This window comes from Lissotriton vulgaris, chromosome 5 (assembly GCF_964263255.1).
Source record: "Lissotriton vulgaris chromosome 5, aLisVul1.2, whole genome shotgun sequence".
Taxonomy (NCBI): Eukaryota; Metazoa; Chordata; class Amphibia; order Caudata; family Salamandridae; genus Lissotriton; species Lissotriton vulgaris.
In genome coordinates this window covers 1539533938-1539552586 of record NC_141693.1, presented here as the reverse complement: position 1 = coordinate 1539552586, position 18649 = coordinate 1539533938, and the positions used below count along the sequence as shown (strand labels likewise).

The following is an 18649-nucleotide window of genomic DNA, read 5'->3' as shown; positions in this document are numbered from 1 at the left end:
CCAGATTCTGGAAATTATGTCTCTGTAATATGATTCTTTTCCTGCAAAATAACATGTATACATATACAGACACAGGCAATTTATTAAACGCCACTGTGAAAAACTTATACATAGCCACATAACTGCATGCTGTAGCTACTGTATTCTATCAGCATATTGAATTGATATCCATCCGGTATATCAACTATGTCAACTTAAATCACCCAGAAACCTCTTGGGATCAGACCTCACCTCTCCTGGCGCTCGCTCAGGCAATGAGGCCCGCTCTATAGATGTACGAAAAGAAAATAGCAAGAAAACAAAACACAAAAGACACTGATGGTAGATAAATGTAAATAAATGTAAATGTATTTATATAGCGCAAATCACCGACCCGGTATCTAAGCACTTGCTTAGGTAACCCGTCCTGGTATTCCCCTGTGAGATAACCACGGCAGGGTATCCACAAGGTGAAAGCCAGGCATCCCACCGCGAGGGGCCATGTGGAGATTAAGCAAGCTATTGCCCAGAGTCGCAGAGTGTGAACCCATGAATCGAGTAAGCACCGGAGCGAGAATTGTCGAGTCCATGGACATTTTCGGACTCAAGACCCACCAAGCCGGGAATTGAACCCTGGTCCCGGGCTGACCTCTGCTTCCAGGTCTGCCTCCTCTAACCAGTAAGCCACACTTCTCCACCTAGATATAGGCACCGAAAGACCATGGGTACTAAAGAAACACATCAACTGTAACAGTGACAAAGTCATCTATATGGTCACATGCCCATGTTCTTTAAGATACGTGGGGATGACAACCAGGAAAGTGAAGCTTAGGATTAACGAACATAAAAGCACCATAAGATGTAACAAACAGGCGACGCATCTCACGAGTCACTGTCTGACCAAAAAACACAAAGCTGAAGAGATGAAATGGGTTGTTTTAGAACAACCCTTCATCCCCCAACATGTCAGTGACATTGCACGCTATTTGTTCATCAGAGAACAGAAATGTGTTTTTAAGCTCAAAAGTGACACAGAAGGCTTAAATGATGACATCCCTGGGTTACGATCTGATTCACACTGTATAATAAACCCCCTTTTTCCACTCAAAAATGGTTCTAGATGACAATCCTGAGCCAGGGATGTCCAGAAGGGACCTATCTAGACCACACAAGTTGTCACTTATCAATATGTTTCACATATGATACAGTGCCATTGTAAACATACCTATATGTCTGTTGAGTAGACCTACAATTTCATTCAGGCTTCAATCTGTGACTTTACAAATTGGCCCGGCTCTATAGGCCGTATATAAGCACCCGACTATCGGTCTATTGAGTGAACTGTTAAGATGTAATATCACAAGTGGCCCCCACCAGCGTGATTTACATGGGACACACTCATTTGGTAAAGCGCAGCTACATAAGCCGTTGTGCAATCCCATTGCGAGTCATAACTGCCCAATACACACATTCCTGTTTCCGGATTGTTATGATGCATACGTACATCGGATCTATGGTCCATACACATATATTCTGATTGAAAACAATGCTCCTAGATACATTGTGAGTGGCCTTCATTAGATATCTCTCATGTTTGGTAGATATTTATCATGTTTACAAACAGGTCCGCATATTGTAAATTGACTTAATAGGTATCTTGCTTATTTCTAATATGGCTCTGCCATCTCCAGACCGAGCCATCCCATTGGCCATTAAGAGTAGTTGGATAAAACCAATGAGTGCTGATTACAAACTCGGAATAGTTTCCTCAAAACATTACATGTGCTAAAAAGCGGCCAACCCGAGCGAGCACGTAACGGATATAGAGTCTGCTTCCGGTTTTAGAATGATTTCCAGTCCCCTCCAGGGTCCGATACTGTAGTTTAGCATTGCGCATCAGAATGGTCCAATCATAGCGAACGCGAGCCGGATACAAGCTTAACTTCCGGTTTCGTGAACAGTTCCCACTCTGGTCCGCAAGATCTAATCGGAATATTCACAAACAGGATATAAATAGCGGTCTTCCTGTTCCGTCCGGTACCTCCTTAGGACAAAGCCCGAGCTACTGGCGGACAGGTACGGCTGCAAGAAACAAGGAAGGCATTTGGAAGGATCTGTCCTTTGGCGTTTGTCGCCGCTCCGCTTACAGGCTTGTTAGAAGGGCGGTTTATTATACCATTGGTGCTCAAGGCGTTTCAAAAGCGCTCAAGAAATAATACACACTTATATTTACTCCCTACAGTTTCTATTTCCTCTGGGTGCTTACAATGTTCAGGGGAGGAAAACACCCAACTCCTCCCTGCGTAATCAAAATGATTAGGCCGCCTGTACTCGGGACGCCAAGACAACGTGGGAAGGAAAGGTGCAAGAATAAAGGGCGGCGGAGTGAAAGCTGGGAGATATAAAGTGAAGCTAAAGATTAAGATAAACAGGCGAGTTATAAAGTGATTTGGAAATTAGAAAAAAGCAAGCAGGACTGATACGATAGACTGAATAGTGTTTCAGAAACTACGAGTACATAAGAGGCTTTTAGTCCGACCGGGGGAAAACAGCAAATAATATAACGAGCACTCTCCCTAAAGATAAGAGGCAGGAATATATATGAAGATAAGCCCTGATGAAGCCGATAGGTGTTTAATAGCCTCGGCGAAACGCGTTGGTTTGGGATTGGAATTGGAAAAGGAATAAAAGAAGAAAATCCTTTTTGGATGAGTTTGTATTATCTAATAATTTGAGCTATTTGGAGCTGTTATAAGTGGAGTGCTTCAATCTGTGTGGACTTGTTAGCAGGGCGGGGCATAGCGGCTTCCATATATTCGAGGAGCTTCCTCGAGAGCAGGATTCGCTAATCATCATTTCTAAATCTTTAACCTCCGCTTGGTTTGAGGCTTTGATGAGTTTTGTTACAACTTTCCAATCCATGTGGGGAGAGCACTGTCCAGGTACACAGGTACTTAACACCAGCCCGTACATACCGAGGCATTAATTTAATTTTCTACAGCTATAATTGGGTTGCCTACAAGATAAAAGAATACATCTTTATAAATCATCATTAGATACCATAGGGTCTGTTATAGACTGCTCCCTCGTGTTCCTACAAGTTACCAAGGTTGATTGATTGCTAACATACCAAAAATGGCAGGATAATATTTGTTTTCTTGCTATTTTCTTTTCGAACATCTATAGAGTGGGGCCTCATTGCCTGAGCGAGCGCCAGGAGAGGTGAGGTCTGATCCCAAGAGGTTTCGGGGTGAGTTAAGTTGACATAGTTGATATCCCGGATGGATATCAATTCAATATGCTAATAGAATACAGTAGCTACAGCATGCAGTTATGTGGCTATGTATAAGTTTTTCACAGGGGCGTTTAATGAATTGTCTGTGTCTGTATATGTATACATGTTATTTTGCAGGAAAATAATCATATTACAGAGACATCATTTCCAGAATCTGGAACTCAACAAATGGTAGGATGTATCTCTGATTATGTATTATTATTTATTTCGCACTTGTTATTGCAGTAGTGTTATATAACTGGTCCTGAAGAAAGCCACCAGTCTACCTACCGTCCTGGAATGGCTGAAACATGTTGAACACCTTAACCATCCTAAGATAGTTACCATCTATTCATACTATCTAACACTATTTTTTAATATTGACACTATGATGACCCCTCAATAAACTTGCTCTTTGGCATCATAGTAGTTCATTTTAACCTCACGTTTTGCGTTCTTAAACATTTACAACACTGCAAACTGTTTTCCAGCACCACTGCATCTTCATTTTGGCAGTTTCACATCACTGCTGGATCCAGACTAGGATATCTCACAATAACAACTAGTGAGATACCTAGAATAAATACCAGTTTTTCTATAAAATCCCAGATGATGATGCTCCGCTATTGGGTGGGCTGATGGGTTTCTCTTTCCTCCATTTTTCTGTATATCATAGAGACACACTCACGCCACTGTAGTTTCTTCCTTAGCCGCATACTATTAAACCACTAGTATCCATGTTTGTTATCAGTGCATATAATAATGACCTTATTCCTTTAACTGTGATATTGATCATACACATAACTTACAAGGATAGAACAACATTGGGGAAGGTGTACATTACTAGTCAAGGTTCCAACCTTCTAGGTTGAAAGCATCAAACTGGATCCTACTGCAGACGAACATTTTTATTTAGCGAATTGGTCCACCACAAGTATGGAGACTTGTGAAACATTCCCTAAATTTTTTACAAATAATTTAGGATTACTCATGGATTTTCTCCACAAATATGATTCAAAAAGCAAGACCCATACAATTGCATAAGAGGGAGCCCCTCAAGCAAGAACTGGACAAAGTTTAATCCACAGGGGTGATTGAAAAAATAGAGGGCCTAATTTATGAAAAGTGGAGCATCGCTGGGCAAAAATAGTGATACTTCACTTTTTATAGCGCCATCTTTACAAAACAGTGGTTGCTGCATATTTATAATACGGCACTCCATGGCGCAATAATTTACAGATACACTAGGAATCCTGACGTATCTTACCTGGGGTGCCAAAATGACACATTGCTGGACCGTGTTGGAAAACTGACGCAACTCCAGCAATGTGTCATTACACATGGGCGAGCCCCATGAAAATAGGCCTGAGTTACTCCATACGCTTGCTTGTAAAACAGTGAAGTAGTAGAAGTGGTGCAGTGAAATCTCATTAATTTCACTGCGCCACTTCTCCAAGGCTTTTTCACGGGGGAACGCCCACCCTTTATCAATTATACCTGATGCAGGTATAGGTAGTGCAGGCCTTTACAAAGTGATGCTTCGGCCTAGAGGTACCACTTTGAAAATAAGGGGTAGTGGGGCGCATTGTTAACGCCGCCGCAGCATCCCAATATAGGGATGCAATGACTGCACAAGCCCTTCATAGATAAGGGCCAGAATGTGCTCCATGATTAGTTTCCATTGTTATTCCCTCTAAGGAAGGAGGTAAGAACATCCATCTATGTGGTTATCTTAGAGATCTTAAGAACAATTGATGCACAGAATGCAGAACAATGTCATACATTCACCCCAGTACAGAGATCTGGGCCTAAATCCATCGTTCTTTTGCTCAGCATGCCATTCTAGTTTGGACCCAGCCATAAGCAAATCAGTCTTGACCCTGCACCCAATGGGAACAGTCCAGCCCGGACTGCCAGGCCAGGTCCTTCCAGGACTGGAAACAAGCATCCTAGAACTGGTTTCGGGCTTTCAGCCCTCATCAGTCAGGATAGCTTGACTCCAGTGGCATGGAGAGCATGGGACCCACATCTGGGCATACCCGTCCCACTCGGGGTGACAAAAGCAAAAAGAACAATTGATGGACTGATTTGCATATGGCTCTGTCTACACCGGGGTGGCATGGTAAGCAAAAGAACAATGGATTTAACCCAGATCTCTTGACTGGGGGTGAATGTATGATTTATTCAGCATTCCATCCATCATTTGTTTGAGTAGCACTAGCACCAGGTACAGCAGTCTTTCAATGAGTCATGCAGCACATACTACAGAGAACTCGTAAATTTTCCTGCGTTCAGGACAAGGCTCTGATTTATGGTGATTCTAAAGAAGAACATACTAATGTACTTGAAGGTGTTTTATGTAAACTGAATGTATGAGGCATGGTTTACCATACAAATGGAAAAGTGTAAGAACGGTGTCAAGTTAGTGAAGTACCTTAGACACACTATCTCTGAAGATAGCATTAGAAGTCTGAAAAAAGCTTAGCTGACTCTTTCAAATTAGTACCAGCGCACACTAACATAAGGAACTTAAATCTTTTCTTGGCATGATGGAATATATGGCCAAGTATATAAAAAACTTCGCTGAACAAGTCCACGTCCTGAGAGCCCTACTCAAGAAGGGATTCTCATTTGAATGGAGTGTTCAATTCCAGACCGATTTCAACCAAGTGAAGAAAGCCATTACCAGTGCCCTCAATTAGAGATCTTTGACGTGAAAGCTAAATCTATATTGACAACAGATGCCAGTGTGAAGGTTCTGGGGTGCTTACATTTCTGAAGTAATTGATGAGAAGGAAAAGGTCATAGGCTTTGAAATTAAAACACTCGGGATGCCAAGTTCAATTACTCCACAATAGAACAGAAGCATTGACCTGTTATTGGGCCATAAACCACTTTAGGTCATTCCCATGTTTTCCACTAAATGCATTGAAAAAGCCACTCCCTGCATATCTAAATGAGTATTGGGATTACAAGGATACAACTTCAACATTATGTATTTCCCTGGAACGAGAAACCAAGTAGCAGACTCTGTTTCCTGATTGCCCATAGCCTGTGAAAGGCAATAAGTTAAACCTCCAGAGGAAACAATCTTTTCCATAGAAGTCCCATCCATTCACAAAGAAGAATGAGAACAGTGTGACAAGGAAAATGAAACCTTAGCTGCTGTTAAAGACAAAATAATCAAGGGTTGGCCTAATAAATGTAATGAATTACCAGACAACCTCTGACTATATTGGCATGTGAGAGATGAGTTATCCATTGTGGGTAATATGGTTTTAAGATCCTACAAAATTAAACCCCAAAGCAACATGCATGATCACATCATTGAAATTGCCCATGAGGGTCATTTAGGGAGGAGTATGACCAAGAGTAAGATCAGAAATTATTACTTGTTTCCAGACTCTATGGTAGAAGAAAGGGTGAAAGATTACCTAGTCTGCTGTTCCTATGACAAGATCAAGGTCACACATAAAGTTCCCCTTCCTCCTGTAGATGTACCCACTAAATGTAAATGTGTGGGACTTGTAAAGCGCATTGTTGCCCGTGAGTGTCCTGGCGCTGAAGACCACTGGGGAACCCGTCCTGGCTTTCCCTGTGAGATGGTCCCTTCTGGGTATCTCCAAGGTGAAACCAGGCATCCCCGGCATCTGGGGGGGGCCGTTGTAGAGATGAGGCAAGCTTAATGCCCAGAGTTGCCGAGTGTGGTCCCTGGTTAGAGTAGGCACCAAGGCGAGAATTATTGAGTCCGTTGACCCTGGTCCACAACCCTGCCACGTCAGGGATTGAACCCTGGTCCCAGGCCGCTCTCTGCTTCCGGGTCTGCCGCCTCTAACCAGTGGGCCACACCACTCCACTAAACCATAGGACAAGCTTGGTCTTCACATCATACAGACCATAAATCTGTTCAATGAATACAATTAATAAATGTGCGTATGGGTAGATTATCATTCACATTGGGATACAACTAAAGTTGTGAACAACATGAATACCTCCACATTAATAGAGTTGGGGGGCATTCCCATTTCTGTTGTTACCAATGTTGTACAGTTCACCCCTAGAGAAAGGATGGAATTGTCTATTAGCCACATAAAAACACCTTTCTATTTCCCAATGGCCAATGAACAATGGGGGAATGGTTAAAGACACCAGACAATCAGCCCATACCACAAGAGAACAAGTTGATAAATCTATGGGAAAATGTTGTGGTCCTACTATACCGCTCCCAATGCAGTTTCACACGTATCCCCATTTGTCTCTCTGAAAGGAAGGAATCCAGGGTCTCAACTTACACCTAATTGGCTAAATGGTGGCAGCCCTGTCTGGGTAGATAGAGAATCTGTGGAAGCAAAAACAGGAAATCATCAAAATAAATATAAGACCAGGTAGATCAATAAATATGGAGCGGTGAGACATTAATGAAGTAAAGGACACATGGGTTTTAATAAAAAGACCATCCATTACACACTGCATGTTCACATCATTCTCCAAACATGAGAAAATTAAATTTACTAACCAGAATTCTGTGATTATTGAGAATGAGCGTACTTGGAGTATGGACAAAGTAAATCGTTGTCCCGCAGGTCTCATTCCAGGGAATAAAGCAGTAAATGGAGGATTGAATTCACCCACAGAAATTACAAGATCCAAAGGAACCAGAAATCAATTACCTCTTTGTTGGAAATCAGATTATAAAATGGATTAACTGTATCACATATTAAACTTCATTGTATATGTTTCTAGCCAAAATTTGACACCTTTTTTGATACATGTATTAATTCTCTGGGAGAAAAGGAGATGTTTTGTAGTTTATCTTAAATGGTACATCCCTGATTCTTTCTTTTCCCCCTTCCTCTTCCTATTGTCTATTGTAATGTTCTGCACTCCTTATTAGAATGTTCACATGAAGCTTAGATTAGAATGTTTGTGAGGAGTAAAGAGGAGGCAGTTGAACAGCTGTGATAGAGGACTCTGTCATGTAACGTTAGCGCTGAGAAACCCTTCTGGGTAGCCATGCACTCTATACATCTAGGAGAATAGAATAGAATAATAAAAGCCAATTCCATATAATACTGTGTGGACATTCATAATTACTGTTAGACCTGGCATCTTTGGCATGCTTTCCGCTGAATTTTGCCTCTATCTCCGGTATTTTTGTTGCTGTGCTGGATTTCGTTTTTGCTGCTTCAGATGCTTTGGGCACTTTGCCACTGCTGACCAGTGTCAAAGTACAAGTGCTCCCTGAGTAAATTGTTATTGTAATTGGTTATCCATGATTGGCATATTTGTATCACCAAGAAGTCCCCAGTAAAGTGCACTGAGTGTGCCAGGGCTGGTGATTCAAATGCTACTAGTGGGCCTGCAGCACTGATTGTGCTACCCACATGAGTAGCCCTAAAATGGTGTCTCAGGCCTGCCACCGCAGTGCCTGTGTGCAATCTGTGAACTGCCATGTCAACCTGGCCAGTGTCCCCACTGACCAGGCCTAAACCTTCCCTTTCTGTACACATTGGACACCCCTATGGAAGGCCCAAGGTACCCCCTTGGTCAGAGTGCAGTGTAAGTGAAAGGTAGAGCATGTACTAGTGCAGGTGACATGCTCTGGTAGTGAATTACAGCCATTTTTGTTTAACTGACCTTTCTGTGTTCCTTGGCCTGTTTGTGAATTGACTGTCCGGTTTGTGAGTGGCAGGGGCTGGGTGGCTCCCAGAGGCTGAGTGGGCAATCCCTGGGCTGAATAGCTCCATCTGCTTCTAGAGTGGTGGGAGGGGATAACCCCTGGGCCTGAATAGGCCTGTGCCTGCCTTCCACAATGCTGGCTCAACCTCCTGCTGGGCGGATGACAACCCTGCCCCTCTCTCCGAAAGGAAAGGAGAAGCCAGGAAAACTAAGTGCTCAAGGAACACCCAGAACTGAACACAGAGCCCTCCTGCACAAAGGGAACAAAGACTTTTTGGGGTATAAGTACAGGACCCCAGACTACAGACAATTAGATCATCCTGGAATCAAGAAGGAATCTCTGCCAAGGAGAAATCTGGAAGACTGAAGAGGAAGGACTGTCCTGCTATGTACTTGTGGGCTGACCTGCAGTTGCTTTGCTGCCAAGGAGAGGGGAAGGACTTTGCTGTTGCTTTGTCCCCTTGCTTGAAGAGATCTCCAAGGGCCTGAGAGGAGCTGGCTCCCTGTTAAGAAGTCCCAGGAACAAAAGGACTTCACCCCCAGTTTCCCCCTGAACTCTAGTGAGATAGTTCTGTCCTTCCTAGAGTGCTTGGTCCAGTTGTGGTGCCTCTGGAAGTTGTACCTGTTATTTGAGAAGCTGAACAAGGCAAAACGAAAACAATCTGCTAATTTTCACACAACGCTCCCTTGCGGAGCGCATCCCCGACAGTGCGAGGAAATTCCCGCAGCAGCGAAGATCGAGATAGTCGCAGTGCCTGTTACCGCTGCAAGAACCGACCCATCCTTCGCTTGCGGAACGCATCCTTCCGGTGCGGGAAGATTACCATCGCTGCGAGTATCGTCGCAGAGCCTGTCGTTGCTCGGTGAGATCGTGGCACCGCTTGCTTGCGGACCGCATCACGTCGCTGCGAGTATCGTCGCAGAGCCATCTCATCGAGGGGCCATGAGAGGAGAAGATCGACGCTGCCCTGCGCATCGCCACCGCACCTGAGATCGTCACTGTCCCGAAGATTGTCGCATCGTGCCTTTGTGAGACGCTTCAGAAAAGAACCTGCACACCGGAATCCATACAAGGTATAGCCTCCCTCCCCATAAAGACCGGATTCGTCGCAACTCGCCCGCTGCCTCCAGCGGGGCTATGGCATCGCCTCCCCAGGGTCTCAGGAGTGACGCATCACTTGTTTTTCAACGCTGCAGCCTGCATTTGGAACTTTTGTCGCATCTAAAGGTACTTTTGGCTAAACGTGACGCAACTGTGGATTGTTTTAATGCAAATCCTAGAACTCTTTTAAAATCATATTCTTGAACTGTGTATGTTGGGTTTTTGTCGTTTTGGTCTTGTGTAGTTTGGATTAAATAACTTTATTTTTCTAAACTGGTGTGGAGTCCATTTGTGGTGTTTTCACTGTGTTACTGTGAGTGTTGGTACAAATACTTTACACATTGCCTTTGTTAAGCCTGTCTGCTCGTGCCAAGCTACCAAGGGGGTGAGCAGGGTTTATCTAAAGAGTGTATCCCCCTTACCCTGACTAGAGGCCAGGGTCCCTATTTGTCACAAGTACCTACCCGTGCCAACTAGAGACCCCTAAATCTAACAATGGCATTTTCCCAAATAAAAATGATACCTTCCAAATAAGACTGTCATGTGTAATACCATTTAAAAAAAATCGTGTATTTTTAGCCACTCTGGGATGATGATACAATGAGGTTCAACACAGACTAAACATGTCTGTAAATGCATGTGTTCTCGAACAGAAGCGAGGTGACCTAGAAGTTCAGGCTTTACTGCACATGTAGGGACAGGACGCACCTAATTTTTCATCTTACTGTAGGAAATTGCAAAAATCTACAGAGTTAATGTTACCGCTAAAATATACTATGAGAGGACTTTGGCTTGTACATTCCATATTATGCACTGATACATCTTTACTATTAAATTGGTATATGTATTAAACAAGAAAGTACGCTGATCACCACAGAGACTGAAGGAATCATATCCACTGAGGTAAAGACAATCCTATTGATCCCAAATAGCTGTTCAATATTGCATTTTAGAATGCAAGAAATATTACAATTTCCTACTGTTCCTATTGTCCATATATATTAGGCTAGCCCCTAAATGCCACTTGTGAATGGCTGTATTCCTCTCAAGTGCAAATAGGCATTACAATGGATACATAGGCATGCAATGTAATACTTCTATCACAATACCAGTTTATGTTTATTCACAGGGACACTTTAGTGAAGCTATTAGGAAACTATTGTCCCATTGCAGAACATTGCCTAATAACATTGTCGGTTTATTGTTTTTCAGATTAAATGATATGGAAATGGACTGTGTCAATCAATCTTCCCACACTTACTTCATCCTATTGGGTTTTTCAGACCTCAATACTAATCTTCAGCACTCAATATTTATATTCCTTATTTTTGTCTATATTTCAACTTTGACTGGTAATCTGACAATCATATTGCTTGTAACTGTAGATAACATTCTCAAGACTCCAATGTACTCCTTTCTCAGAAATCTATCCTTTTTGGAAGCCTGTTTTATATCCACCACAGTTCCAAAAACATTAATTGGCTTCTGTCCAAGCAGCTCCAGTATTTCGTTTGTGGCCTGTGCTATGCAAATGTTCCTGTTTGTTTCTATGGGAGCCACAGAATGCCTTTTCCTTCTAATAATGGCATATGACAGGCATGTTGCTATTTGTAACCCGTTGCGATACAGTGTTATAATTAGCTCGAAAGTGTGTGTTATTCTGATGACCGTTTCTTGGCTTTTGGGAGCATTCGTATCTATTGGACTGACCAGTTTCATCTTCAGTTTGCCATATTGTGGGTCTAATGTCATCAACCACTTCTTCTGTGACATGCCAGCAGTATTGAGCCTCGCATCTGGAGACACCTTCATGAGTGGGGTAACAGTGTTTGTTGCTGCCTTGGTGTGCGGCACCTGCCCATTTATACTGATTGTTTCCTCCTATGTGAACATTCTTATTTCCATTCTCAGGATGAGCAGCAGAGCAGGGAGGCTTAGGGTGTTCTCCACCTGTGGCTCTCACCTCTTTTCTGTTATTCTGTTTTATGGTTCCACGATCAGCATGTATGTCCGGATCGGGCCCAGTGAAAACCTGGAGCAGGATAAGATCCTCGCTCTTCTATATAGTGTGGTGACTCCCATGCTGAATCCATTGATCTACACTCTAAGAAATAAAGATGTTAAAGGTAGTTTAAAGAGACTCATCAAAAGGTCTTGTTTAGTCACACAATAAAATATATAATTTTCAATAAAACCTGCATGAAAAAATAATTAAACATATAATGGGAAGAGAACGATCAAAAAATGCATGATATTCTATTCTATTGGGATGATGCCCTCAATGTCGTGAAACGTCAAGGTAATGATATGTGTCATCTTAATTTGAAATTAATGCAACTTTAAAAACTATTTTTTTCACAGGCAAGCACAATGGGTACATTTGTATTTATTGGAAAATGTTATGGACATTGATGTCTTTGCATGATCAATAGCCCATCTAAAAATTGGAATAACCATGAGGGGTACTTGTTGTCATATAGGACTGAATTCTATATACTATGTATGAAATGTAAATATCTCATTGTGTAATCCAGTTTCTGACTCACAACATATTCACAAGATTACTCCCTTAGATACATAATCATTTTTATACTTTCTATAAGTTAGAATACATCATAAGGAGGGGCCATAGACAGTAAGCACAATATCATTGTCAAAATGGATCAGACTAAACCGGATATTATGTAACTTTAACACATGACCTGTTTGAGACTATCTTTCTCAAACAGTGAATGGATAGGTTAAAGTAATGCCTCTGGGCTGCATAATGTTTACATTATGGGCCTCTTGTACAAACTTTCAAAATAAGAACTCACATATTGTGACTAATAATAATTCACAATTGCAATGTTTTATTTTGAAAGTTTTAAAATTAATTGATTTGATGAAAGTGGTCGTAATATGCACAACAACTTCTAGCGAATTCATTGGTATTTGTCAAACTGACCTATGTACTAATGGGTCACTTCTCAAAAAACGAACCGTATTTGGTTGCAATTTGACCTTCCTCATTCATATACATGAGTTAGATCACAAATTGAGACCCACTCTGAATGTCCAAAATCACAGGGATGGTGGCCTGCTGGGTCAGAAGACCACCATGTCTGTGATTGTTTTTAAATGATGCAATATTTTTTACTGGAGTTTGTTTTCCTGAAAAGAAAATTGGAAGAATGTATTTAAAAATCAAAAGTGAAACAAACTTTTTTAGGAGTGCCTACTCCTCAAAAACGTTTTTTTACTCATTTTCAAAGAGAAAGGGGTCCCTCTGAGACCTCCATCGAGTTGGTGGTAAACTACTAATGTTTTGAGATCAATCAAATGGTGGTCGCAAAACATTAATACATACCTTAAGGAATCCACTTTTGGAAGGGTTGCTCTTAACTCACCCCTACTAAATGCTGACTTCAGATGAACAAGTTATTTCCCTTTCGGTAACGATGTGTCTGTAAGAGACATATATTAGTTATAGATTTCTTACCTTAGAATTACCCTAAGAGTCAGACTGGACCTAGAGAAATCCTTTCTTAGCAGTAGCCCTGTGCGTCGGTGGGTGGCGTCGGTTGACTCCGCATCCGTTGTCAGCGTCATGGTCGCCGGGATGATGTTGCGGTGTCTACTTAGATGCTGCCCCTGTGTGCTGACGTCAGTTCTGACATGATTTTCCACATCGGAAGCGCAGATCCATGCAAGACACTGACCACAGGTGCACAAAACAAGGGCCCTGTAAGGGATTCCTTGTAACTAGAAGTCAGTTCAAAGAATAGGGATGATGGGTGGGGTGGTAAGGAGTTTCTAACTAATATATGTGTCTTACAGGTACATCGTTACCAAAGGTAAGTAACTTGTTCATCTGAAAGAGACTATTAGTTATAGATTCCTTACCTTAGAATAGATACCCCATCAATACCAACCACGGAGATGGGTCTGCAAACTCTGTTCACACCAGGAAGTCCTGGAGAACAGGATGGCTGAAAAAGCCATCTCTCTGGACTTGGCTGTCCAGGCAGTAATGCGTTGAAAACGTATGCAAGGATGCCCATGTGGCTGCCTGGCAGATGTCAACTAGCAGAGCTTTATGTCCCAAACCAGGGTTGGCTGCTGTTGCCCTGGTACAGTGGGCGCATATGCCTACTGGATGTTCCTTTTAGCAAAAGAATAGCAGATCTTAATGCATAGGACAACTCATTGAGAGATGGCACTTTTGTGCACTGCCCGACCGTCCTTGGCACCCACATAACAAAGAGTTGATTGTCCATCCGGAAGTCTTTAGTGCGGTCAAGGTAGAAGGGCAGCGCACATTTTAGGTCCAGGCGGTGGAGTCTCATCTCCTCTTTGGAAGGGTGCGGAGGTAGGAAGAAGGTGGGCAATGTGATGGTCTGACCTACGTGGAAAAAGGTAACCAATTTGTGCAGAAAATATGGCCTTGTGCAAAGGACCAATTTGTCCAGATGAACAGCAAGAAAGGGAGGCTTGGAGGACAGAGCCTGAAGCTCACTCACCCTGCGAGCAGAGGTGATGGCAAGCATGAAAGCTGTCTTCCAAGTAAGGAGTCGAAGAGGACATTATATAGTGGCTCAAATAGAGCTTACATAAGATAAGTGAGGACAAGATTCAAGTTCCACTGGGGCATTACGAAAGGAGAAGGAGGAAAATGATGAGTAATGCCCTTCAGAAACCTGTTATTAATAGGGCACTTGAAAAGAGAAGGCTGATCTGGAAGGTGAAGAAAGACAGAAATGGCCAAAAGATGGCCTTTAAGAGTGCCCAGAGCAGAGCCCTGCTGGGCCAAAGAAAGAATGAAGAGGAGAACCTCTGAAATAGTGGCAGTAAGGGGATCCACAGCCTTTGCTGTGCACCTTGCCGCAAATGTGTTCCATCTACAGGCGTATACCGTTTTACTGAAGGAATGCCTGGCTGCCAAGATGACATTACAGACTTCAGGGGTAAGGTCGAAAACTGTCAACTGTCACCGCTCAATCTCCATGCAAGGAGGTGGAGGCTGGACAGCTTCCGGCGGAGGACCGTCCCCTGCTGCTGCGATGGAAGATCCTCCCGAAGAGGCAGTCTGATCGGAGGATCGATCGACACGCTCAAGAGCTCGGGATACCAGACTCTTCGTGCCCCATCGGGAGCCACAAGAATGACTTTTCCCCGGTCACGCTTGATCTTCTGCACTCTGGGTAGAAGTGGTTCAGGTGGAAAGGCATGCAGGAGGCCACAATTTCACTCGCAACAAAAGGCGTCGCTGAACGAGTCCAGTCTTGAAAACTCCAATGTGCAGAACTGCTGACATTGCGCGTTCTCTTCAGTGGCAAATCTAACCAAGGCTATCTCCACTGCTGAAAGAGACCTTGCACCACCTCAGAGTGAAGACACCATTCGTGATCCATCAAGCACCAGCAGCTTAGTTTGTCTGGTCTGGCATTCAGGGAACCTGCCAGGTGTTGAACCACCAGAGATTTGCCTTGATGCTCCAGCTATGTCCAAAGGACAAGAGCCTCTTGACATAGGGTCCATGACCCCACCCACCCTGTTCGTTGCAATGCCACATGGCAGTGTTGTTGTCCGTGAACACCTGCTCTACTCTTCCTTTGACAGAGGGAAGGAATGCCTTTGGTGCAAAATGAATTGCCTGGAGCTCCAGAAGATTGATTTGGGGCCCGGACTCTGCCAGAGACCAGAGGCCACTGATCTCCACCTGTCCCAGGTGGCCACCCCATCCCAGAAGTGATGCATCTTTTACTATTGTGAACTCTGGTTGGAGAAGCGAGAGAGATCTGCTGTTGAATCAATCCTGGTTTGTGCGTCACCACTGCAGCTGACTTGCAGTCCCCTTCAAGATCTGGAAGACATCCGAAAGATTTCCTTGAAGCTGCGCCCACTAGAACTTCAGGTCCCACTGCAGAGCCTGAATATTCCATCTGGAATGATCCAACAGCAGGATGCAGGAGGCCATGAAGCCCAGCAGCCTCAGGGTCATTCTCACCGAAATCAGGGATAGAGGCTGAAACATCAGTATCATAGCCCGAATATCCCGGGCTCGCTGCGCGGGGGGATAGGCTCGAAGCTGCGCTGTATCCAGAACTGCTCCATTGAAAAGAAGCTTCTGAGAGGGAATCAGGTATGACTTTGGCACATTGACTGAGAACCCCAGTGAATGCAGGAGGGCCGCCATAGTCTGAAGAGGAGACACGACAGCCTGGAGCAAGCCCAACTTCAACAGCCAGTCGTCGAGATAGGGGAAGTCTGGAACCCCTGATCTGCACAGATGAGCTGCGACTGCTGCTAATGTCCAAAGGTTTGGATTGGACCTCCCCAGAGAAGTCAGACGTTCTCAACCAGGCATAGCGCCTCAAAGCTACCGACGTTGAAACTGTCCTACCCGGCGAGTCGGTGGTATTTAGCCCCCACCAGCAATACCAACCACGGAGATGGGTCTGCAAACTCTGTTCATGCCAGGAATTCCTGGAGAACAGGATGGCCAAAAAAGTCATCTCTCCGGACTTGGCTGTCCAGGCAGTAATGCTTTGAAAATGTATGCAAGGATGCAAATGTGGCTGCTTGGCAGATGTCAACTAGCAGAACTCTATGTCCCAAACCAGGGTTGGTTGCTGTTGCCCTGGTACAGTGGGCGCATAGGCCTACTGGATGTTCCTTTTTAGCCAAAGAATAGCAGATCTTAATGCATAGGCCAATCCATTGAGAGATGGCACGTTTGCGCACTGCCCAACCTTCCTTGGCACCCACATAACAATGGTGGATGGTGAACTTTGCTGCATCTAGACCGTCAGAAACAGTGCGGGTGAGCAGCCCGCACCTCCTCTGGACACTATGGCAGCACTTGTGTGACCGTATCCCACACCGTGCAGGTATAATGGCCCAAGAGACATGCGGTGTTCACTGACCGCAGTCCTAAGCTGGTGGAAGAAAATATCTTCTTCCCAAGATGGTCAAGTTTATTGGATTCCCTATCTGGGGGGGCAGTAGGGAATGCACCTTTTGAGGATGAGGCTTGGACCACCAAGCTCTCATGGGTAGGGTGTTGGGAAAGGAAAAACCGGTTGCCCAGGGCCGGGAGGTGGTGCCAGGCAATCATCCTGTCCACAGGGGCCCCTGTGCTGGGCTTGAACCAAGTGCCCAGAATGATGTCAGTGAGGCCCTCATTAAATGGCAGCAGGGACTCCAAAGAGGCTGCTGCCGGCTGAAGCATCTCAGTCAGGAGTTTAGAACAGACAGCCACCAAAGTAAGCTCAAGTCCCAGGGCCACAGCCACCCTAAAAAACACCACAGCATAGGAAGATACCTCCTCTGTAGCCACAGTAGGGGGAGAAAGCATACCAAGGTCTGGGGAGGTATCCAGACCACAGGCATCACCCAACTCCTCTTGTCAGTCCAGCTCCTCAAGTTGGTCTTCCAGAGGGTCAAAAGACCCTCCCAGTCCTCCTCACCCTCCTCTGGCTGCCACTCAGGGTGGTAAGGAACTCCAAGAATGAACAACGGTACAAAAGTACCCTCTGTCGACATCGGTCCGGCAGCGTGTCCATGTCAGGAGTGAGGCAGGGGTCAACGCCGGTTGGGGGCATAACTGACATTGGGGGCATCATCACTGGAATTGTTCATGGCCCGGCTGCCGGTGCGTGACTTTGGGTCGTGGTCACGCTCCAGGCACCAGAGACACATGACGTAACCAACATCAGCTTGTGACAGGAGTCACAGGGCTTGAAACTTGGCTGACGGTTGGACGTCCCTCATGCACCAGGAATCAAAGACCCAAAAAGATGTCGACAAAAAGTCAGAAAACGACTTAGGGGCTAGCTCTCTGCGAATCTGCTCTGGCTGGTGCAGAAAAAGAAAGAACTGACGTCAGCGCTCAGGTGCGCCGTCTAAGTACACACCTTTACTTCATCCCAATGACCACGATGCCAACAACGGAGGCAGAGTCAACCAACGCCACCTACCAATGAGCAGGGGTACTGCTAAGAAAAAATTTCTCCGGTACAGTCTGATGTCAGGGGGTAATTCTAAGGTAAGGAATCTATAACTAAAAATCTCTTTTAGATCCTAATTGTAACTTAGCAGACTTTGTCACTTTTGAAAGAGCACTAGACTCGACTAAAACTATTCTAAAACAAAAATGCTAATTCCCCCCAAAATTGCAGTTTGATTAAATTCATAATAAATGTCCTGCCTGCAATAGTATTTACCTGTAGACAAAGATGACAAATTTGTCATCAGGCAGACAGGTGCACATGTTCAGGAATACAGAAATCAACTGATTAATGTTGATGATTACAGAAAAGTAGATCAGAGGACACTGTACTGGGCTCAAAAGAACATTTTGCAACACATGTATGAGATCCAACAGCATGGGTTGATTTGAAAAGCAAAACAAAATGAATTAGTACATTTATAAAACCTATGAAAACCAGCAATATGGGCCAAATGTCTATAGGGATTCCTGATAGGGTATGTTTGCAATTTGCTGTTAGGAAATCACAAATAGCTTTGTAAAACAGTGTGTTTTACACGGGTTGTGATTCCATAGTTTTCAAGGGACCTGTCTCATTAATATTATTATTAGTATAAGACATCTATCCCAAGAAGATTCCTTG

The 18649-nt window shown here is 44.1% G+C and overlaps 1 protein-coding gene across 1 annotated transcript in view; it reads left to right on the top strand.

The window, feature by feature from the left end:
* The window catches only part of LOC147712969 (olfactory receptor 2D2-like), a 36355-nt gene extending 24148 nt beyond the window's left edge, over positions 1 to 12207 (top strand). Inside the window, exon 3 of the mRNA XM_086919753.1 lies at positions 11247 to 12207. Within this exon, the coding sequence (XP_086775879.1) occupies positions 11247 to 12207 (961 nt within the window). The remainder of the gene's footprint in view (positions 1 to 11246) is intronic.
* Positions 12208 to 18649: the final 6442 nt, after the last annotated feature.